At 43.5% G+C, this 24,588-nt stretch overlaps 1 protein-coding gene across 2 annotated transcripts; it reads left to right on the plus strand.

Annotated features, from left to right (window-relative positions):
* Positions 1-5,343: 5,343 nt before the first annotated feature.
* Positions 5,344-18,317, plus strand: LOC109898173 (nuclear receptor subfamily 2 group F member 6-like). Of its 2 annotated transcripts, none has more exons than XM_020493020.2 (4): positions 5,344-6,901; positions 7,650-7,744; positions 11,358-11,921; positions 15,709-18,317. In XM_020493020.2, exons 1-4 carry the CDS (start codon positions 6,633-6,635, stop codon positions 15,981-15,983), a joined length of 1,203 nt encoding a protein of 400 aa, XP_020348609.1. In that variant the 5' UTR covers positions 5,344-6,632; the 3' UTR covers positions 15,984-18,317. The 2 variants fall into 2 exon arrangements, with proteins under 2 accessions (XP_020348609.1, XP_020348608.1); XM_020493019.2 differs by having other exon boundaries at positions 5,386-6,901; positions 11,355-11,921.
* The last annotated feature ends 6,271 nt before the right edge of the window (positions 18,318-24,588 follow it).

A 24,588-nucleotide genomic window follows, 5' to 3' on the forward strand; every position in this document is an offset into this window, starting at 1 on the left:
GGACTCTCAGACCATGATAAACAGTATTCTTGTCTGATGAAACCAAGATTTAACTATTTGGCCTAAATGCCAAGCTTCACGTCTGGAGGAAACCTTGCACCATCCCTACGGTGAAGTATGCTGGTGGAGGCATCATGCCGTTGCAATGTTTTTCAGTGGCAAGGACTGGGAGACCAGTCAGGATTGACGAAAATATGAACAGAGTAACTTACAGAGAGATCCTTGATGAAAACCTGCTCCAGAGCGCACAGGACCTCAGACTGGGGCGAAGGTTCAACTTCCAACAGGACAACAACCCTAAGCACACAGCCAAGACAACGCAGGAATGGCTTTGGCACAAATCTATGAATGTCCTTGAGTGGCCCAGCCAGAGCCCGGACTTGAACCCGATCAAACATCTCTGGAGAGACTTGAAAATAGCAATGCAGCAGCGCTCCCCATCCAACGCTTGTAGCGTCATACCCAAGAAGAATTGAGTCTGTAATCGCTGCCAAATGTCTGAGTAAAGGGTCTGAATTGTTACGTAATATTTGTGATATATATATATATATATATTGCAAAAAGTTCTAAACCGGTTTTTGCTTTGCCATTATGGGGTTGTGTGTGTAGATTGATGAGGGATTATTCTTTTTTTTAAATACATTTTAGAATAAGGCTGTAACGTAACAAAATGTAGATAAAGTCAAGGGGTCTGAATATTTTCTGAATGCATTGTACATATAGTAATACTACAGTTTTAGTACAATATAGTATTTTTTTTTCACATGGGTGGCTTGCCTTTTTTTTCTTTTTAAATTTCATAATCTTTCTCTTTTCTCCTCTTCCTTTCTTTCATTCTCTCTTTTTCCTTTTTGCTCTCTTCCTCCATCTTCAAACTCTCTGTCCTTCCATTCTCTCACCCCTCCTTCTTCCCCCCCCCCCTCTCCCTTCTCTCTCTCCCTCCCTCGCCCTAATCCTCTCTACCCCTCTGCCCTGTCCTAGGCGACCGGCCGGCTGCAGCTGTGATCAGTGGTCAGGAGGTTAAGGCAAGGGTTTAGTGTCACACCCATCAGGTCACAGCACTGCCTGGCTGTTGTAAAAGCCTCTGACTGGAGGGTTCATTGGGGCCAGACTAGAAGGTAAGCACCTGTCACCCTGACTCTTGCCTGGGCTTGCGCTTTGTGGCAGCAAAAGTTATCAGGACAGGTCTGCTGCCCTGCTCCCTTCTCCTTGGATCTCTCTTGGTCATTATGGCCATTGTTATAATAAATGCCATTATAACAGATTATATAATTATGATTCTATTTCGCCTCCTCTCTTTCGTTCTCGCTGTGGTGTGCCTCATGCTCGTCAAAGGGTTTCAATCCAACGGGAAGGTTCTAACCTCTGGTTGACTCTGCTTTCTTGGCAAAGACGTCACAAGAAGGGGAAAGGATATATTGATGCACTCACTCTTACTCACTCTCGATGTCTATGGCGTTGTTGCAGTAACTATGATGTGAAGGGAACCGTCAGGCTTATTTCATTATAGTAATGTCGGATTCCTCAGTATCAAGAAAGCTGTTGGGTGATAGGGTTGAGCATCTTCTCTCTGATAACATCTTTTCATTTCTGGAATGTTTCAAAATTACAGTGTTGGATTATTGAATGACTTATCCCCTTGGTTTGGAATGAAATCATGCTGACGTTGCTGTCGTTCATGCTGTCGTTTTGCCCCTGAACAAGGCAGTTAACCCACTGTTCCTAGGTCGTCATTGAAACTAAGAATTTGTTCTTAACTGACTTGCCTAGTTAAAATAAAAAGGTAAAAAAAATGGCAAAGGCTGTCAATCACACACACACTAGTGCACACACAGAGTGCAGTGACCCTAGGGTTTAAGGTCACCTCATTTACTTTTTGCATCTGTTTCTAATTTGAATAAGGTGTATGAAGAGATCACAGGCTGTGCCCCACTCCTTTCTTCCTCAGAGGCATGAGCTCACCCCTCTATCCCACTTTCTCTCTCTCACTTGCACCCTTTCTATTCTTCCCCTCTCCCCTGTAAGGCTACTTGTGTCACACAACACTACACTGACTAGTGTTGTGATGACACCACTCCACAGATTGACAGGGTAGAGCCCTATAGAGGGGTACGAGAGGGACACTTTTCTCTTTTCTCTTAAAAAGCAGATCTGACCTCCTATTAAAACAACGCATCACATCTGCTATGTGCTCTCACCCACTCATGTAATGACACCCAGCAATACAGGTTACCAACAGCTAAATGATCCCATCATCACTGAGCCCAGAAAGATATGGGGACCCAGGCATCTCCACACACAACACAATCACACACGTGGCTGTTCAGAGTCAGACACATAATGGCCACCATTACAAATGGGTCTCACAAGATACACAGGGCAGGCTACAACAGCAAGTTGCTTTGTGGGGTTTAGGTCTACAACCTACATTAGATTTCCTGTTCAGTCTTTTAAGCAAGTGCATTCCAAATGGTACCCTATTCCCTATATAGTGCACTACTTTCGACCAGAACCCTATGGCTCTAAGCAGTGCACTATATAGGGAATAGGGTGCCATTTGAGACCCAGCCTAAGCCCTGATCATGTCAGGTCCCAGATAAGGCCAGTGTGGCAAGGTCCCAGATGGTCCCAGATATGGTCTCAGATAAGGCCAGCGCCTCTCTGTAAAGCGAGGATTATGGGACTCTGGTATGGCAAGGTGAAGGCCATGGAGGGGCGTAGTTTCTGGCTGCTGGGCTGCTCTGTATGGCTGATAATCCCGTTAGTCTAACTCTGAGATGTCTTAATTAGACCCATTAGGACTTCTGTCTGCCTGTCCTCAACCAACCACTCCTCTGTCTCGCCATCCACTCCATCCATCCACAGTAACTAGTGAACAACAAACTGGAAATGGAGATTGGAGATGGATACCGTGGTCAAAATTGTTGTCTGACTCAGTGTTATGGGTTATGGTAATGCTTAGTCTTAACACGGAAAGCTCATTGTGTAATATTAGAAGATGATGATTCAATGTTATTTCAACAGGAATGTCTGTATATAGCATTGTCTTCTGTTACAATGCTGTTTAATGTGTTCCAAAAAATTATATAAATCTATAATTGTATGGTTAAATGTAAAACACTTGATTTGTGATTTCTTGAACAAAATATAATTGAAAACATACTAGTAATGATCAACTTCTCTGACAGAGAGACACTCGTTTAAATGACAAATGCACCGAATGTGTAGTTTCCCACCAACCTACAGCAGGTCTTGGGGAGGAGAGAATAGGGTGAATATTGATTGGACTCAAAGCGTTGTGTGTTATGTCTTGCCCCCCAGAAGATGTTTTTCTGAGGCAGGTTCCACTGGCTTGTTTATTTTATGCTGCGCCGTCATTCAACTAAGGTCAAAAGGCATCACAGCACTGAGAGAGTGACAATGAATAAAGAGAGGGAGAGAATGAGTGAGGAGAAAGATCATGAAAGGAGAGAAAGACAGATATAGGAAAGGAGAGAATGAGAAAAGGAGATAATGAGAGCAGGATGGAAATAGAGAATGATATAATTACTGAATTTAGAGAGGGACGAGACGGAGAGATAGAGAGCGAGAGAGAGAATGAGTTGTGGGCCAAAGGTTAGTGACACGAATGGGTCGAGCGGTGCTGGGAGTCATGCACTGCTGTTCACCCAGCCAGAGAGTCAGTCACAAACAGGGTTCAACTTTAAACCCACTGGCCAAATTAGGGACAGTTGCTTAGGGACAGTTACTGCATGCTGTATCTGTGCGCCCCACTTCTCCACTCTTTATTGGGCTTCTGGCTGTGTTGAGAATATACAGACCCTGCGTCAGTAGACTCCATGCAGAGCAGCTGCATTCCTGATCTACAGTTCAAAGAGCAAGGGACTCACAGACACAGATGCACACATGAGCGCACAAGCACTTGAACACATTCACACGCGAGTGCATACACACACGCAGAGTCACACACATTAGTGCATGAACAAATGCACACATTCTCTTGCAAAAAGACAACAGAGGTAAGTACACACTCACTCCCACTCACTCCTCTTACAAACAGCCACCCCAAAGCTCCTGGGAATCTAGAGAAACAAGCAGTGTACATATCTTTTCTATTCCCCATGATCTCAAAAGATTAAAACATACACCAACAAAAAGCACACACTCGTGGCCTTAAATGAAAGGGCATTAATTCAGTTTAACACAGCTTAGGTTTGCCGCTGATAACCTCCTATCAAAACAAAAGAGCTATCCGTAGCGCAGGGACGTTAGCTGTGACTTGTGTGGGTTATATGGGTTAAAGTCACTTCATGCTACACCTCAATGTACATTATATGCCAAAGTGACTCTTCCTTTAAAGATGAGGCAAATTATAACTGTTTTCCTCTTATCAAAATTCAAATGAAATCAAGTTGTATTTGCATACAGACCCCTTTTCCAAAGAAATCATGCAAGACCAGATTGTCGTTCAAGCCATTGACTAATAAAACAGTACATACTCTATATTGTTGGACCATAGAATGCTGGTCCAAATATATATGTAACATGAAGGCTGTCAGGTTGTTCTGTAATATGAAGGCTGTGAGGTTATCTGACTCCTTGGCTGCAGGGTCCTTGTTCTCCTCTCTTCTTCAGGAGACCTTCACCTGACACTGCAAACATTTTTTAACCATACAGTTGCTAGCTTTGGAAGAAATGGGAAGTGAACTAACTAAATGAGCGCGAGAGAGAGAGAGCTCGGTATTACTATTGTCCGAGCAACAGCTAGGTATTACTATTGTCTGTGACAGTGTTTTTCCTCTGCTGGTTTGCCTAATTTATTCAAGCCGGGGCCAGAGGAAAAAGGGGACAAAACAATTTTAAAAAATGCAATTGTACATTGTGTGTCACGGCTTTCTTCCTGGGCAGGAGAGGCGGACCAAAACGCAGCGTGGTTATAGTTCATGGTTCTTTAAGAAGAGACACGAAACATGAACACAACTACAAAACAAGAAACATGAAAACCGAAAACAGTCCCGTGTGGCACAAACACTGACACAGGAAACAATCACCCACAAAATACCCAAAGAATATGGCTGCCTAAATATGGCTCCCAATCAGAGACAATGATAAACACCTGCCTCTGAATGAGAACCAATCCAGGCAACCATAGACTTACCTAGACACCTAAAAGAACACAACCCCATAAATCTACAAAAACCCCTAGACAAGACAAAACACATAAATCACCCATGTCACACCCTGGCCTAACCAAAATAATAAAGAAAACAAAGATAACTAAGGCCAGGGCGTGACACTGTGACTATGCATACGGGAATGCAGAGAAGCTTAGGCCTGAAGCCATTACTGCTGGATGGACAAGCACTGACAAAACAAGGGAGGGAGAGAAACAGAAACAGAGGGACAAGGGACAAGGGGAGGCTTGCTAAGGGGAGCTCCCATTCTGTCTAAGCACCCATTCTGTCTCAGGGCTAATAGAGAGAGGGGACGTCTCTATTTCTCCACTCTGTTTTTTTCTTCTGGTCGTTTGAGCTATTGAAGCCACAGATCCCTGGGAGCAGGAGAGGAGCAAGAAGCAGACGCTGTTTCACAACAAGCAACAGAGCACGGAAGAGAGCAAGAGAGGGGACGTCACTGCACTTTGAACTTGTACAGACTAGCAGGACCAGAGGGAGCTGTGCGTGACTTTATCATGATCTATTTAAAATCTTTGTTGTAAATAGTGAGCCTTTAGATTCAGTGTGGTTGTTCCCTGGCTTGTCTGTCATCTCTGACTATTGGCTGTCTGTCTGGGGGGATAGAATAGTGCTGCCAAGCTAATGAAACCAAAAAAGTGCTATTTATAAATGTTTTTGTGACTCAACCTTCTATGGGGTTGAATGACAACATTTCATTTCCAAGATTTTCTGAATATCTGCTTGTGGTACATACGTATAAGAAATTCTTAACACCAATTCGAGCTCCTTCTTGCCAAGCTATAACGGTGCTGCTGCCTGTAAGATTGATTGATAACACTTTCTACACACAGCCCAGAACTGGTCCGACTAGTTTGTAAGTAGGGTAAAGTAAGTCGGGCAGTTTGAAGGAGAGCAGTCCTTTTCTTTCTGGTCTTCTCCTTCGCTCCTCCCTGCTTGTCCAGGGAGAAAGTAGCGTGGTGTAAGGAGAGGAGAGGAGAGACAAATGAAGAAGGGGGGTCCTATTTTACCCCTCATAGACCCTCCTCCTAGTGTGGCGGAAGTGACAGAGACGGAGAAAGAGCGAGCGAGAGCATGAGCCTATAAGTGTAATTTATTGTTTCCTGTGAAAGGGCAGGCTGCACCCTTTTCTCCCTCCTGAAATCTGAACTGCTTGTTGTGTCAGAACTTTCAGGAGGAGCCATTGTCTAGGGGTCACAGGAAAAACAGAGGAGTGAAGGAGAAGAACAAGAGAGTGAGAGGTCGGAGGACAGCACCGCGGTAGAAAAATAGAGGAGTGAAAGGGATCTCCGGGTCATTTGACGGAGACAGAAGGGGAAAGAGGTCAAGAGAAGGAGTCTGGAACATGTGCAGTTTCAGTTGTTTTGACTTTTCATAACGCTGTCAGTTTTGCTTGGAAGCTGAATAAAAACCAATACCTCTTTGTGTCTTTCGGATATGGCCATGGTGATCAGGGGATGGGGCAACCCTAATGGAGAGACCAACGGACTGGGGGGGGAGAATGCTTACCTGCGTGGGGATGAGGAGGAGGGCTCACCCCAGGCCGGGAGTGATGTGGAGGAGGGAGACGAGGACAAGGCATGCGTGGTGAACTGTGTGGTGTGTGGGGACAAGTCCAGTGGGAAACACTACGGGGTGTGCACCTGCGAGGGCTGCAAGAGTTTCTTCAAGAGGAGCATAAGAAGGAACCTCAACTACTCCTGCAGGTCGGTGAAAATACGTTAATGTGAAAAACAACAATTTCAAAAAGGCAGTCTAAGAAACACACAATTTAATGTCAAAGGTTACTGTGTTAATAGGCTACTGTAATGGATCCCTAAAAGTCCTATTCTTGGTGGTCATACAGTATAAGTACAGCATGCTTACAGACCCTGTAACTTGTTAGATAATATTTCCCTTGGGGAGTCCTCTTTGGTGTTAGGTTGTGTTACAGCTTTATCTCAAGTTAAAAAATAAAAAGATTTTCAGGTGTATAATATACACATGGCGAACAGACTTATTTTGTATCAGAACCAAACAAATGTGCATTTCCCACTCCCACCTACTGTACAGATAGTAAAATCTCTTACTTACAGTACTACAGTACTTACAGTACTACTATATCACACTTCTGAGGAATGTGAGCCTTTGTTTATCGTTATCTAAGGGCCATATTCAATCAAAACTGTTTATCCATTACTGCACAGTGTACATAGTAGTTACAGTGCTCTCAATCTGTTTCATAAGTTGTGAATCTTACAGGACAGGAAGATATATTTCAAAGCTTTACAGACCTATACAGCTATACATACCTATACAGAGAAGCATTTGTATTCTGCACTCCACAAAACCATTTATTTATGTTCCAGCCAATGGCTCCTTTCACACAGCCAGAGCAGCCACTCTAAGACTATTCATTCATGAGAGAGAAAGAGAGATCAGGATAATACATTCTGTCTAATGTTCTGTTTGCAGGTCGAATCGAGAATGCCAGATAGACCAGCATCACCGCAACCAGTGCCAATACTGCCGGCTGAAGAAATGCTTAAGTGTTGGCATGCGCAAAGAAGGTAACTATCCTATCTTATCTGTTGCACAACATCTCTGCCACTCAGACAATGCCTAAAGCAGAGGTAGAGATACTGCCAATCCAATGTTCCATATACTATAACGGACAGCAGCACAAGTTCGTTCTACAAAAACATGCCCCTGCCATGATAAACAGAGCTGACATTTCACAATTCTGTCAGTTGGCCAAATTATTTACATATTTACGCTGTAAACTACAGCAAGCTCGATTTTAAAAGGTGTTTAGGGGTGAGGAAAAGAGTTTCAAATATCGGTTTGTCAGGTAGCTTAGCGGTTAGAGCATTATAGCATTGGGCTAGCAACCGAAAGGTTGCAAGTTCGAATCCCAGAGTTAACAAGGTGAAAAATATGTCAATGTGCCCTTGAGCAAGGCACAGGGTTGCTGTTGATAATGGCAGATCCTGGCCCAACTCACTGAGGGTGAGTGGGGTCATGGTCATTTCCAATTCACACATGTGTATAGGACAAATATAAGCACCCACCTAATTATTAATTTGAATTTAAACATGTTTCATTCATGTAGCTATAGTATTTGTAAATCCAGTTGAACTCTATCCTTATTTTCCCTCTCTCTGACCCCTACTCTAAGTACCCCTGCTACGTAGTACGTATCATTCTGCCCGTTGTGTCAGAGGCATTTCCCAGGCAGTACATAGGTTGGATAACCCAGGCAGCCAGCCAGCCACTCCTAGGTGTCATATTTATTCTGCATTGAGCTGGCAACAGCCCAGAGCTATATTCAGCAAGGATAGTCATGCAGTGATCTGACCCAATGACAGCACTGACGCAGCCTGGCCACAGTGTTTCCTCATGACCTGGAAAAGCTTGGATCACCTTCGCCAGGTAACAGGTCACTGTTCACCAGGGATAGTAGTGGTCTACTTTACTTCCAGACTGTTTGTAGTCAATAATACTTCAATGACAAGTCAGTCACAGCTAACCACAGCCTAGCCTTGGTAGTTTGACAGACCCTGTATTAAACTAGTTTAGCAAGACTACAAGTTGAGTATAGCAATAACAGACTGTCCAGGCTAGCAGTGAAATGGAATGACATTGTCTGAAACGTGGAATAATTCACAGCAGCGCAGGCTGAAAGAAATCAATGTCCAGCTAACTAGTTGTTAGACAGAGTAAGCAAAGCACTGGTACCTGACAGTTTCTGCTATCAACAATGTGACATTGTTGCCTTGCCAAGACATGGACCAGTTGGTCCCCCCTTTGCTGCTATAACAGCCTCTACTCTTCTGTGAAGGCTTTCCACTAGATGTTGGAACATTGCTGCGGAAACTTGCTTCCATTCAGCAACAAGAGCATTAGTGAGTTTGGGCACTGATGTTGGCCGATTAGAAGTTAGGTGTTCCATGGGGTTGAGGTTAGGGCTCTGTGCAGGCCAGTCAAGTTCTTCCACACTGATCTCAGCAAACCATTTCTGTATGGGACTTCCACAAAATGTTGCCACAAAGTTGGAAGCACAGAATTGTCTAGAATGTCATTGTATGCTGTAGCATTAAGATTTTCCTTCACTGGAACTAAGGGGCCTTACCCAAACCGTGAAAAACAGCCCCAGACCATTATTCCTTCACCACCAAACTTTACAGTTGGTACTATGCATTAGGGCAGGTAGCTTTCTCCTGGCATCCGCAAAATCCAGATTCGTCCATTGGACTGCCAGATGGTGAAGCGTGATTCATCACTCCACAGAACGCGTTTCCACTGCTCCAGAGTCCAATGGCGGCAAGCTTACACCACTTCAGCCGACGCTTGGCATTGCGCATGGTGATCTTAGGCTTGTGTGCGGCTGCTCGGCCATGGGAACTCATTTCATGAAGCTCACGACGAACAGTTTTCTTGTGCTGACGTTGCTTCCAGAGGCAGTTTGGAACCCGGTAGTGAGTGTTGCAACAGAAGACAGACGATTTCTACACGCTACATGCTTCAACAATCCCGTTGTGTGAGTTTGTGTGTCCTACCACTTCGCGGCTGAGCCGTTTGTTGCTCCTAGACATTTCCACTTCACAATAACAGCACTTACAGTTGACCGGGGCAGCTCTAGCAGGGCAGAAATTTGACGAACTGACTTGTTGGAAAGGTGTCATCCAATGACGGTGCCACGTTGAAAGTCACTGAGCTCTTCAGTACAGGCCATTCTACTGACAATGCTTGTCCATGGAGATTGCATGGCCGTGTGCTCTATTTTATACACCTGTCAGCAACGAGTGTGGCTGAAATAGCCGAATCCACTACTTTGAAGGGGTGTCCGCATACTTTTGGATATATAGTGTATACGTAACATTGGGCAGAAAGGGGTGCAAATTCCACATTTTCAACTATATGTATTACTGCATTGTGAACAGCTTGCAGTAAATGTAAACATTCATCATGAAATCTAACTCGTTATTTCTGAAACACAAGTAATAAAAGCAGCATCAAATACAGTATATTGCACAAGTTGCTTATCTTCAGTGTGTCATTATTTCTGCATTGCAAAAAGTCCATGCGTTTCATGTATGAAATACTGCCAGCCAGAGTATACACATACTGTTCATTCCATGCAAATATTAACACACTAACAAACCTTTTGAGAAAATGGACATAGTTCAACCAGTTTGAAAATGCATTGCATATCATGCGAACGCTAGCTCCAGTATTCAAAACTCCCGACTCTAATTGGTGTCTATTATATATATTACTGTGGAGATGGGCAGTTGGCTCACTTTTTTGAACATGCAAATTGGGCCTCTAGGCAGTTATCACTCAAATATATGTTTAACAAAGATATCCAGACTCTGGATGTAAGGTTTCATTATTTTACGTGATGTACAAACAATGTCATTGTATATAAAGCATTATGAACTGGGTCGTTCGAGCCCTGAATGCTGATTGGCTGACAGCCGTGGAATATCAGACCGTATACTACGTGTATGACAAAACATTTATTTTTACTGCTCTAATTATGTTGGTAACCAGTTTATAATAGCAATAAGGCACCTCTGGGGATTGTGATATATGGCCAATATACCACTGCTAAAATGTGTGGTTTGCAGCACTTAATTAACGCCCAATGTTACATATATGCAAAGTGACTTTTTCGAGTGTTCTATACTTTGCCGAAATTGAATATTGTTCTTAGAAAGTTCACTCAAGCATCTCTGGACATCTAATGAGCATTTTGCATGCATTGAATTTCAGAAACTCACCTTTTACGAGACCGTTTCGGGGGAGCAGAACTGCCATGTTGACAAGATGCAGAGGCGTGCCATTTAGAGTGACGATTTCCGGTTTGGTAATTACAATGATCGGCCACTAGATAGTGTCAAAAGTATCTATTAGGATTTCATCTAGAAGAGACTGGTGTTATTTGATGTTTTGATTGCGTACAGACACGTTACCAGGTGTTTAAATACACTGTTACGTGTATGTAACATTTGGCGTTAAAGGGCTAGAGTCAGCATACTTTTCCATCAACAAACACCTGTTATGTTCAATGCTGAACGTTAGCTTGCCAGCGTGTTTTGCATTAGCCTCTACAACCTCTACAAAGCCCTTTCTCTCCCCCTCTTCCCCTCTCCGCCCTCTCTCTCTTCCCTCCAGCAGTCCAGCGTGGACGTATCCCTCCATCCCACCCAGGCATCAGTCCCACTTCTCTGGTCGGCGGAGGTACCGGGCCAGTAGGGGGCGAATTCTTCAACGGCCAGCCCATGTCAGAGCTCATCTCCCAGCTGCTCCACGCCGAGCCCTACCCCAGCATCCGCTACGGATCCCAGTACGGCCAGCAGCAGATGCATGGTGCTGGAGGAGGCTCCGTCATGGGCATCGACAACATCTGCGAGCTGGCGGCACGCCTCCTCTTCAGCACCATCGAGTGGGCCAGGAACATCCCCTTCTTCCCTGAGCTGCCTGTCACTGATCAGGTGGCTCTGTTGAAGCTGAGCTGGAGCGAGCTGTTCACCCTGAATGCAGCCCAGTCCGCCCTGCCGCTACACATGGCTCCTTTGCTGGCCGCGGCCGGCTTCCACTCACAGCCCATGTCGGCGGAGAGGGTGGTGTCCTTCATGGACCAGGTGAGGTTGTTCCAGGACCAGGTGGACAAGCTGACCCGGCTCCAAGTGGACTCAGTAGAGTACAGCTGCCTCAAGGCCATCACCCTCTTCTCTCCAGGTCAGTGTACTGGTCGGTCGTCACTCTCTGGCCCAAACCAAAACCCTTACACCTGAGAAATACAACACCTAGTCCTAACAGGCTGCTACTCTGCTGGTTTTAATGTTCATAGTGAGTCACTCTGGCCGGGTTCTTTTGGCTCCGTTTTCAAAATGTCCCCCAACTTACTAGAAATACTGATATACTGCAGTGCCTCACTATACACAATCCCTAGGAATACTATTGCTGAAATCAAATCAAATCAAATTTATTTGTCACATACACATGGTTAGCAGATGTTAATGCGAGTGTAGCGAAATGCTTGTGCTTCTAGTTCCGACAATGCAGTAATAACGAACAAGTAATCTAACTAACAATTCCAAAAAAAGCTACTGTCTTATACACAGTGTAAGGGGATAAAGAATATGTACATAAGGATATATGAATGAGTGATGTTACAGAGCAGCATAGGCAAGATACAGTAGATGATATCGAGTACAGTATATACATATGAGATGAGTATGTAAACCAAGTGGCATAGTTAAAGTGGCTAGTGATACATGTATTACATAAGGATGCAGTCGATGATATAGAGTACAGTATCTACGTATGCATATGAGATGAATAATGTAGGGTAAGTAACATTATATAAGGTAGCATTGTTTAAAGTGGCTAGTGATATATTTACATCATTTCCCATCAATTCCCATGATTAAAGTGGCTGGAGTAGAGTCAGTGGCATTGACAGTGTGTTGGCAGTAGCCACTCAATGTTAGTGGTGGCTGTTTAACAGTCTGATGGCCTTGAGATAGAAGCTGTTTTTCAGTCTCTCGGTCCCAGCTTTGATGCACCTGTACTGACCTCGCCTTCTGGATGACAGCGGGGTGAACAGGCAGTGGCTCGGGTGGTTGATGTCCTTGATGATCTTTATGGCCTTCCTGTAGCATCGGGTGGTATAGGTGTCCTGGAGGGCAGGTAGTTTGCCCCCGGTGATGCGTTGTGCAGACCTCACTACCCTCTGGAGAGCCTTACGGTTGAGGGCGGTGCAGTTGCCATACCAGGCGGTGATACAGCCCGCCAGGATGCTCTCGATTGTGCATCTGTAGAAGTTTGTGAGTGCTTTTGGTGACAAGCCGAATTTCTTCAGCCTCCTGAGGTTGAAGAGGCGCTGCTGCGCCTTCCTCACGATGCTGTCTGTGTGAGTGGACCAATTCAGTTTGTCTGTGATGTGTATGCCGAGGAACTTAAAACTTGCTACCCTCTCCACTACTGTTCCATCGATGTGGATGGGGGGGTGTTCCCTCTGCTGTTTCCTGAAGTCCACAATCATCTCCTTAGTTTTGTTGACGTTGAGTGTGAGGTTATTTTCCTGACACCACACTCCGAGGGCCCTCACCTCCTCCCTGTAGGCCGTCTCGTCGTTGTTGGTAATCAAGCCTACCACTGTTGTGTCGTCCGCAAACTTGATGATTGAGTTGGAGGCGTGCGTGGCCACGCAGTCGTGGGTGAACAGGGAGTACAGGAGAGGGCTCAGAACGCACCCTTGTGGGGCCCCAGTGTTGAGGATCAGCGGGGAGGAGATGTTGTTGCCTACCCTCACCACCTGGGGGCGGCCCGTCAGGAAGTCCAGTACCCAGTTGCACAGGGCGGGGTCGAGACCCAGGGTCTCGAGCTTGATGACGAGCTTGGAGGGTACTATGGTGTTGAATGCAGAGCTGTAGTCGATGAACAGCATTCTCACATAGGTATTCCTCTTGTCCAGATGGGTTAGGGCAGTGTGCAGTGTGGTTGAGATTGCATCGTCTGTGGACCTATTTGGGCGGTAAGCAAATTGGAGTGGGTCAAGGGTGTCAGGTAGGGTGGAGGTGATATGGTCCTTGACTAGTCTCTCAAAGCACTTCATGATGACGGATGTGAGTGCTACGGGGCGGTAGTCGTTTAGCTCAGTTACCTTAGCTTTCTTGGGAACAGGAACAATGGTGGCCCTCTTGAAGCATGTGGGAACAGCAGACTGGTATAGGGATTGGTTGAATATGTCCGTAAACACACCGGCCAGCTGGTCTGCGCATGCTCTGAGGGCGCGGCTGGGGATGCCGTCTGGGCCTGCAGCCTTGCGAGGGTTAACACGTTTAAATGTCTTACTCACTTCGGCTGCAGTGAAGGAGAGACCGCATGTTTTCGTTGCAGGCCGTGTCAGTGGCACTGTATTGTCCTCAAAGCGGGCAAAAAAGTTGTTTAGTCTGCCTGGGAGCAAGACATCCTGGTCTGTGACTGGGCTGGGTTTCTTCCTGTAGTCCGTGATTGACTGTAGACCCTGCCACATGCCTCTTGTGTCTGAGCCGTTGAATTGAGATTCTACTTTGTCTCTGTACTGGCGCTTAGCTTGTTTGATAGCCTTGCGGAGGGAATAGCTGCACTGTTTGTATTCAGTCATGTTACCAGACACCTTGCCCTGATTAAAAGCAGTGGTTCGCGCCTTCAGTTCCACACGAATGCTGCCATCAATCCACGGTTTCTGGTTGGGGAATGTTTTAATCGTTGCTATGGGAACGACATCTTCAACGCACGTTCTAATGAACTCGCACACCGAATCAGCGTATTCGTCAATGTTGTTGGCTGACGCAATACGAAACATCTCCCAGTCCACGTGATGGAAGCAGTCTTGGAGTGTGGAGTCAGCTTGGTCGGACCAGCGTTGGACAGACCTCAGCGTGGGAGCTTCTTGTTTTAGTTTCTGTCTGTAGGCAGGGATCAACAAAATGGAGTCGTGGTCAGCTTTTCCGAAAGGGGGGCGGGGCAGGGCCTTATATGCGTCGCGGAAGTTAGAGTAACAATGATCCAGGGTCTTTCCACCCCTGGTTGCGCAATCGATATGCTGATAAAATTTAGGGAGTCTTGTTTTCAGATTAGCCTTGTTAAAATCCCCAGCTACAATGAATGCAGCCTCCGGATAAATCGTTTCCAGTTTGCAGAGAGTTAAATAAAGTTCGTTCAGAGCCATCGATGTGTCTGCTTGGGGGGGGATATATACGGCTGTGATTATAATCGAAGAGAATTCTCTTGGTAGATAATGCGGTCTACATTTGATTGTGAGGAATTCTAAATCAGGTGAACAGAAGGATTTGAGTTCCTGTATGTTTCTTTCATCACACCATGTCACGTTGGCCATAAGGCATACGCCCCCGCCCCTCTTCTTACCAGAAAGATGTTCGTTTCTGTCCGCGCGATGCGTGGAGAAACCCGCTGGCTGCACCGCTTCGGATTGCGTCTCTCCAGTGAGCCACGTTTCCGTGAAGCAGAGAACGTTACAGTCTCTGATGTCCCTCTGGAATGCTACCCTTGCTCGGAATTCATCAATTGATTCCTAGCAAGAATTATAACTCTTGCTTGCGCTCAGATTAGAAAGCGAGAATATGAGAGAAAGTGGGATATAGGCCCAGGCTCATAGCTTTAGAATGAGTGTTCCGTTAACTCCCAGAAAACCCATTATTAGTATTCAAATCTAGACAACATTAGTCATGCTGATATAAAGTTCAGTCTGTAGGTCAACATTTCTCATATGAACAGCTTTTTAAAGTGTTACATCTCTGTCCATGTGATAAATATTGACCTACACCTCTGCAGAAGCACAACTGACCTTTCAATCAGCATGTCTCATTGATCTCAAGTTGTTTGAGAAGTCATATTCTCTTCCATTACTTTTGCTCCTGCCTGTGTTCTGCACTATAGTGCTGACCATTTCTGCACTTCTGATTGACCTTAAGTCCATGCTTAAGTCTGTCTGTGTGTCCTGGTTTGTCCTCTTTAGATGCGTGTGGTTTGACAGACCCCGTCCATGTGGAGTCTTTGCAGGAGAAGGCCCAGGTGGCTCTGACGGAGTACGAGAGGATGCAGTACCCGGGTCAGCCACAGCGCTTCGGACGTCTTCTCCTCCGCCTGCCTGCTCTCAGGGCCGTGCCCGCTAATCTCATCTCCCAGCTGTTCTTCATGCGCCTGGTGGGCAAGATGCCCATCGAGACCCTCATCAGGGACATGCAGCTGTCTGGGAGCTCCATCAGCTGGCCATATGTCCCTGGGCAGTGAGGAACAGAAGCCTAGGACACACAGGATCCTGGAAGAGGATCCTGGCTGGAACCTAGAACAAGATGGAGAAGGATTATTAGCCAGTGATGTCATAATTCTTAAACGTGCAATATGCAGAAATCGCTCTGCCATTTCCTGGTTGCTAAAATTCTAATAGTTTGCCTAATTTCAGTTTATGTGACAAAGAAAGCAGTGTAGAGAATCATTGTATCATCTAAACCCGTGTGAAAAATATTTTCAAACATTTTTTGTTGTTGTTATTTTCAGCTGTTTGAAGCTGGTATACAAAACCGAAAGTAAAAGACGCAAAAACGAAACTTAAGAATTGGAAGCATAGAAATATAACATAAATCGAATGCTTCTTAGACTTGCTTTCAATGAGAATGACAGATCTATAACTAACATTTCCATGTGAATCTGGTCACCCAAAAAGTTACATATTGCAGCTTTAAGGTCTAATAAAGCCATTTTTATCTCAATATCAAATCATATTTGGATAACAATTAAGTACCTTACTGTGATTGTTTTCAATTAAAATAGTTTAAAAAAATATATATATATATATCTTCTTAGCCAATAGCCAATTCTCAAGAAAGAATTTGCTAGGACTGTCTGGGAGTGGTCTGAGTGGGGAGGGAAAAACTGAAAACAAGCTGTTATTGGCAGAGAGGATTGGAACTCTTTCTTATTGGTCTATTGACTAATTTAACACCGGGTGTTGACACCAGGCAGGCCAAAACTCCATCCCAACAAAACAGGCTGAAATTTCAGCCAATCTTTTAAAACCGCTCTTACACTAAAAGGGCATTATCATAATTTTTTCCAATTTCACAGTATTACTCCAACCTCATAGTATGGAAATATATATAAAACACAGGAAAATCACATTTTTTACCACACTGGGCTTTAAAGGACGTAGTAGACGAGTACTGTATTGCTACTCACTCAGAGAGAGCCACATGGAAATACCAATGAATGGAACTGGAATGAAACCATTGGAACAATTTAGGTGTTCCGTGTGTATTCCAAGGAAATCATTCATTTGACTTGGTGTATACTTCTTGATCTGTATTATGACCTCATTTTAGTCCTTCTCTACCTCATTCTGGCCCCAGAACAGGGCTCTGAAACGCAAACTGTAACTGAAGCCCGTGTGCCACTACTACCTCCATCCCCATGACCCCCAAAGTGACTCTGTCTGACCCCAGGCTCTGTGTGACTCTCTGGCTGCTGTGTTAGGTCCCCTGGGTCTCAAATGGGACCCTATGTCCCATAGCTACAGTGTATAGGGCTCTGGACAAAAGTAGTGCACTGTATGGGGAATAGGGTGCCATTTGAGATTCAGCCATAAGGGTTTGTGATGCCACAGCCATGGCACATACTTTCCTTGTATGCTGTTGTCTCCTGAGCGCTCTATTTATGTACATCTTTGGGTATTGATTTACATGAATGTTGAGCTTATAGTTGGGAATGTAATGATACATTATGCATATGTGGTAATGTAAATATTTGAATGTTATGCAAATGAAGGACTCTGGACATCTCCATAGTATATTTAGCGATAGCATAAATGCTACAATATATGCTATGGTGCCGAAAACTGGCAGAAGCTGGCAGAGGTGAATGTCCACTACCGTTCAAAAGTTTGGGGCCACTTAGAAATGTCCTTGTTTTTGAAAGAAAAGCAACATTTTTGTCCATTAAAATAACATCAAATTGATCAGAAATACAGTGTAGACATTGTTAATGTTGTAAATGACTATTGTAGCTGGAAACGGCTGATTTTTTATGGAATATCTACATAGGCGTACAGAGGCACATTATCAGCAACCATCACTCCTGTGTCCCAAGCACGTAGTGTTAGCTAATCCAAGTTTATCATTTTAAAAGGCTAATTGATCATTAGAAAACCCTTTTGCAATGATGTTAGCACAGCTGAACACTGCTGTTCTGATTAAGAAGCAATAAAACTGGCCTTTTTGGGGGGTGCAATTTCAGAATGTGGGGGGTTCCCGCGTTCCCAGTGAAAGTTGAGCCCCTGATGGAAACATCGTTGGTTCAACCAAGGTGTGCCAAGTGGGATGGCTGTGTTAATAGTTGCGTAACTTTTGCTATTGTTTTAACATTGACAGCACTGGGTTGTAACATTGCTCTCAGTAGCATTTGAATATATTTGAGTTTCTAAATGGAAGTTGGAGACCTGTTTTTGTGTTTGAATAGCCAGATGACTTGAGTTGTTGCATACATGTCTGAAATAACAACAGAACATTAGCATTACCCGTGTCTTCAATAATAAAGGTTATATGAAGCCCATTAGTTTTATTGGACCTGGAATTAAAAGCAGGATCCAATTTTGCTCCTTATATGCATTAAAACCTCTAAGGGATTTGTGTCCCTATACCGGGACGTTTGTTGCTAACTTGCGCTAATGTGACTAGAATGACGTTGTAAGAAACAGCCAACTTTCCAGGACATAGACATGTCTTATGTGCAGAAAGCTTAAAGCTTACATTCTTGTTAATCTAACCGCACTGTCCAATTTACAGTAGCTATTACAGTGAAAAAAATACCATGCTATTGTTTGAGGAGAGTGCACAACAACAACAAAAACATTTATCATGGCAACTGGTTTGATACATTTACCTCTGAGGTAAATAATGTACTTACCTTCAGTAACCTTGCTCTGATTGGTCATCCTGAGGGTCCCAGAGATAAAATGTAGCATAGTGTTGTTTGATAAAATACATTTTTATATTCACATGTAGGAACTGCGTTCTACAGTTTGAACCCCTTCTGTTTCTGGACAATTGTTTTAGCCTCTGCTTGAGACCTGACACTGGGGGGGGGGGGGGGGGGGGGAATCACCTTTCAGCAGAACAATAAGCACAAGGTCAAATCTACACTGGTGTGGCTCACCAATATGAAGGTGAATGCCCCCAAGTGCCCTAGACTCAGTTCTGATTAAATCCTCATGTAAATATATGAAGATTCAACAATACCCAACCAACTTTACAGAGCATGAGCCAAGAAGAATGTACAGTATACATGATTCATCAGGTCTACAAAGTTGGTTGAGACTTACTTTCTTTTTTTGTTTCACAATGGCTGTCAAAGGTACTTCCACCAAGTATTGATACAGGGGGATGGATTTCAGTTTATTTCTCTATCTTTAATAAATGTGTATGATATAAATGATGATTGAATGCATTTAAAATATATATATATATGTATCTAACCTATAGAAAGAAGTATGAGACACCATACTGTCACAAGGATGGCTAACTTGAAATTCCTTCTGTCATTACAGATTTAGGTAAAATGGCTTTAAGTTAATTCGCATCTCAATTATGGAACAATCTTCAGAATACCCTACAGTTGCATGCATTAGTGCCTTTCGGGCAAGTCAGAATGTTGGTTAAGGACCTCTGAACTGAGGAATGTGGTTGTTTTTTATTTTGCTCAGGTGCATCCTGTTTCCATTGATCATCCTTGAGATGTTTCTAAAAACTTGATTGATCCACCTGTGGTAAATTCAATTGATTGGACATGATTTGGAAAGGCACACAACTGTCTATATAAAGTCCCACAGTTGACAGTGTATGTCAGAGAAAAAAACCAAGCCATGAGGTCAAAGGAATTGTCGGTATGGCCCTGAGACAGGATTGTGTTGAGGCACAGATCTGGGGAAGGGTACAAAAACATTTATGCAACATTGAAAGTCCCTAAGAACAGAATGGCCTCCATCATTCTTAAATCGAAGAAGTTTGGAACCACCAAGACCCCTCCTAGAGCTTGCCGCCCGGCCAAACTGAGCAATCGCGGGAAAAGGGCCTTGGTGACCAAGAACTCCGATGGTCACTCTGACAGAGCTCTAGAGTTCCTCTGTGGAGATGAGAGAACCTTCCAGAAGGACTACCATCTCTGCAGAACTCCACCAATCAGGCCATTATGGTTGAGCGGCCGGACGGAAGCCACTCTTCAGTAAAAGGCACATGACAGCCCGCTTGGAGTTTGCCAAATGGCACCTAAATGACTCCCAGACCATGAGTAACAAGATTCTCTGGTCTGATGAAACCAAGATTAAACTCTTTGGTCTGAATGCCAAGCATCACATTTGGAAGAACCCTGGCACCATTCCTACGGTGAAGCATGGTGGTGGTAACATCATGCTGTGGGGATGTTTTTCAGCATCAGGGACTGTGAGACTAGTCACTATCGAGGCAAAGATGAATGGAGGAAAGTACAGAGAGATCCTTGATGAAAACCTGCTCCAGAGCGCTCAGGGCCACAGACTGGGGTGAAGGTTCACCAAAAGAATAACAACCCTAAGCACACAGCCAAGACAATGCAGCAGTGGCTTCGGGACATGTTTCTGAATGTACTTGGGTGGCCCAGCCAGAGCCCGGACTTGAACCTGATCGAACATCTGTTAAGAAACCAGAAAATAGTTGTCCAGCAACACTCCCCCTCCAACCTGACAGAGGTTGAGAGGATCTGCAGAGAAGAATTGGAGAGACTCCCCAAATACAGGTGTGCCAAGCTTGTAGTGTCATGCACAAGAAGACTTGAGGCTGTAATCGCTGCCAAAGGTGCTTCAACAAAGTACTCAGTAAAGGGTCCGAATACTTATGTCAATGTAAAACATTTCTAAAAAACTGTTTTCGCTTTGACATTATGGGGTAGTGTGTGTAGATTGATGAGGAAAAAAATACATTTAATACATTTTAGAATGCTGTAACTTAACAAAATGTGGAAAAAGTCAAGGGCTCTGAATACTTTCTGAAGGCACTGGATTTACTATTTATTGATTGCATTTCGTATTTGATGTGTGTCTTTTTGTATTCTGCAGGGCTCATTTGTAAAAGATACCTGGGTCTCAATATGACTCCCTAATAAACTTTTTAACAATGTTGTGTTAATGCGGGAGTTTTTTTTTCTCTCCATAAATGAACGGAATGCAATGCTTTGACCTACATGTCATCAAAGAGGACCAGCCTACTTTCTGATAGAGAATGGAGTGATGAGTGCTAAAGTGGTCGTCTGTGATAATGATGTACTATGGTAAACTGCATGTAAAGGCTTTAAATATAGATGACGTCGTCATAGTCTAGGATCAGTAGAACGTTGACTGAATTATCTGCTATAGTGACTTTACTTTCGTTAATCTGATGACTGTTATTTAACGAATCAACAAACTGTTTAATTGTTACCCGATTAAATTAATCATGTAACAATCATGTAACAATTAACTCATTAGGATTTGTGGCACCACAAGAGCGGTTGTTTAAAGAGTTACCATCTCTCGAATGAAACTCTAAAGGTATTTACCTATAACATCCATAAAACAGTCAGCATATTAATCATAACCTCTTATCATATCATCATTCTGAACAGTCGTAACCTCATGCATCTGAAAAAAACAACAGCCTTACTCCTGATTCAGTGCTACACAAATTGATTTAACTATTTATTTACTAGCTAACTGAGAAAACAGGATAACATACACATGAAATACATGAGAAAACGGTTCCTAGTGGACTGTATACGGCGGCTTGATACACAGAAAATGAAGAGGGGTGGGGGAGAGAGAGAGAAAGTAAAAAGGACACTTATCATTGATACATTTTAGAACTATTCTCACAAGAATCATATACTTTGCACATGAACCGCTGCCAGTTTGAAGAAAAAAATCATGAATGTACTTACGTGTGAGTGCCATTCGCCATTTATCTCTGTCAGAACTAGCCCTCCTTCAGAAGAGCATTGGTTTGGTGTTTCAGAGGCACGCTTATAAGGCTTTTATTGTCTAAAAAGGGGTCCTCCCTTTCCCGTCTTTTTACGGTTGTTCACTCTGGACGATGCTCCTAGGCTTCTTCAGGCTAGGGTCTATTTTTCTCCACTTCCTGTCTGACTGACGTGCCTAAAGTAAGCTGCCTGTTACTCAGGCCCAGAAGCCAGGATATGCATTGAATTGGTACCAATGGTCTTTAAAATACTTTGAAGTTTGCAGAAATGTAAAAAATAATGTATGAGACTATAACACAATAGATATGGTAGGAGAAAATTCCCACAAAATTGTTTTGAGTGCATGCTCTTACAATGGAAACTATAGGGACATATCCAAATCCAGCTCCCAGATTGCAATTCCTATGGCTTCGACAAGATGTCAACAGTCTTTGTTCAAGGTTTCAGGCTTGTTTCTTCCCAAACAATGAAGAATTTTGAGTTTTCGTACTGGGACTCAGTACGCGCACCTGCTAATATCGTTTTCCTATTGAACATACTTCTTTCCGTATTAAATATTATAGTTTAATTACATTTTAGGGTAGCTGAGGATTAAATAGAAACATATTTTGACAAAGTTTAGCTGTCGCTTTTTAAATTCCTTTCTCTGCATGTTGAACGAGTGGATTACTCAAATCGATGGCGCCAACTAAACAGACTTTTTGGGATATAAAGAAGGATTTTATCTCACAAAATGACACTACATGTTATAGCTGGGACCCTTTGGATTGCAAATCAGAGGAAGATTTTCAAAAAGTAAGTGAATATTTAATCGCTATTTGTGATTTTATGAAGCCTGTGCCTGTGGAAAAATATGTTGACGTGGGGCGCCATCCTCAAACAATCACATGGCATGCTTTCGCTGTAAAGCCTATTGTAAATAGGATAATGCACTTAGATTAACAAGAATTTAAGCTTTTAACCAATATAAGACACTTGTATGTACCTAAATGTTTAATATCCATAATTTTTATGATTATTTACTTGAATTGTGGGCCCTCCAATTTCACCGGAAGTTGTCGACAGGTGTCCCACTGGCCTAGCCCGAAGAAGTTTTAATGGTTAGCCAGCCGTGTCAACGGTTGCCATCGGTGATGGGAGTAGGAGTATACAGTGCTTTGAGACTCATAGTAGGATGGTCTCACTTAGATTCACTTTTCTCTATATCTGACTTAAGACCGCTAATCAACTGTACCAGTGATTGTCTGGGAGATGAGCTTCTCGCCTACACCTCGTGTTGATACTCAGGGTTCAGGATTCAGACCACTTCACACGCACAGCTTCAACCTGTCCAATGTTATGGTCTCATATGTTACTTCTTAAACAGTCCTTTTATCCACTCTGGTCGAAAGGACGGTTCCATCTGGCTGACATGCTCTCTGACCTCACTCAGGGTGTGGCTAATTACTGTGCAAAGGATAAGATTGCAAGTTCTCTTATGACTCCTAAAATCACTTTCCTCTCTTAGCAAAAATTATTTAATCATTTTTTATATTATATGCACAATGTTGTCGTGACTTTACTTTCATTCATCTGATGACTGTTATTTATTTAATCCACTAACTATGCTTAATTTTTACCCAATTAAATTAATCATGTAACAATTAACTCATTAGGATTTGAGGCACAACGGAATAAGTTATTTAGAGAGTTACCATCTCCCAAATTAAACTCTACAAGGTCTTTACCTATTTCATCATAAACAGTCATCTTATTAATCATTACCTCTTATAAAAATAATCATTTTGACTAGTCATAACCTTCTTGGATCTGCAAAAACCCCAGCCATTATGCAGTACTACACAAATGTGTTAAATTATTTATTTACCAGCTGACTAAATACTAACACAGAACACACACACACACACACACACACACACACACACACACACACACACACACACACACATGAGACAAAGGTCCCTAGTGAACTGACAATTTCCCTGCTTACACTCAACCAATGAAGAGAGGGATAGAGAAAAGGGACACTTATTCTGGACACATTCTATAACTATTCTCCCATTAATCATATACTTTTCACACGAACCCGCCACATGTTTGTAGTAAGAAATCATGAATGTATTTATGTATGAAATGCCTTCGTTCGTTGTTTATCTCTGTCGGAACCAAGAATTCTTGGAAAAGGTTTTGGTGAGGTCTCCTGTGGGTGTACGGCTCTGATTGTCCACAAGAGGTCACAATGTCCTTCTTCTTAGTTGTCTGGTCTCTATGGGTGTTCATTCCTCAGAACAGCTACTTAGCTGTACCAGTGATTGTCTGAGGTGAGCTAGCCTCTTCCTCCTTGTGTCGACATTCAGGATTCAGACCACAATGGACATGAGCTGCAGCTCTTCGTCTCTCTGGTCCAAAGGAAGGTGAGTTAATTTCTTTACCTCGTGTTGAGGTTCAAAGCATCAACCATTCTGAATGTGCAGCTCTCCGCTTCACGTTTCCTGGTCTAATGTTAATTTCGCCAGCAACGTTGTTTATGCACTCTGGCCAAAGGAGATGACTCTGTCCGTCTGACACGCTCTCTGACCTTACTCGGGGCTTGGCTACTTACTTATGCTTAGTGCCTTTTTTATGTCTCTATTTTAGTTTGGTCAGGGCGTGAGTTGGGGTGGGCATTCTATGTTTTTGTTCTATGTTTTGTATTTCTGTTTGGCCTGGTATGGTTCCTAATCAGAGGCAGCTGTCCATCGTTGTCTCTGATTGAGAACCATACTTAGGCAGCCTGTTTTCCCACTATGGGTTGTGGGTAGTTATTTTCTGTTTAGTGTTTTTGTTGCACCTTACAGAACTGTTTCGTTTGTTGGTTTGT

The sequence above is a fragment of the Oncorhynchus kisutch genome, linkage group LG10, assembly GCF_002021735.2.
Source record: "Oncorhynchus kisutch isolate 150728-3 linkage group LG10, Okis_V2, whole genome shotgun sequence".
Lineage (NCBI taxonomy): Eukaryota > Metazoa > Chordata > Actinopteri > Salmoniformes > Salmonidae > Oncorhynchus > Oncorhynchus kisutch.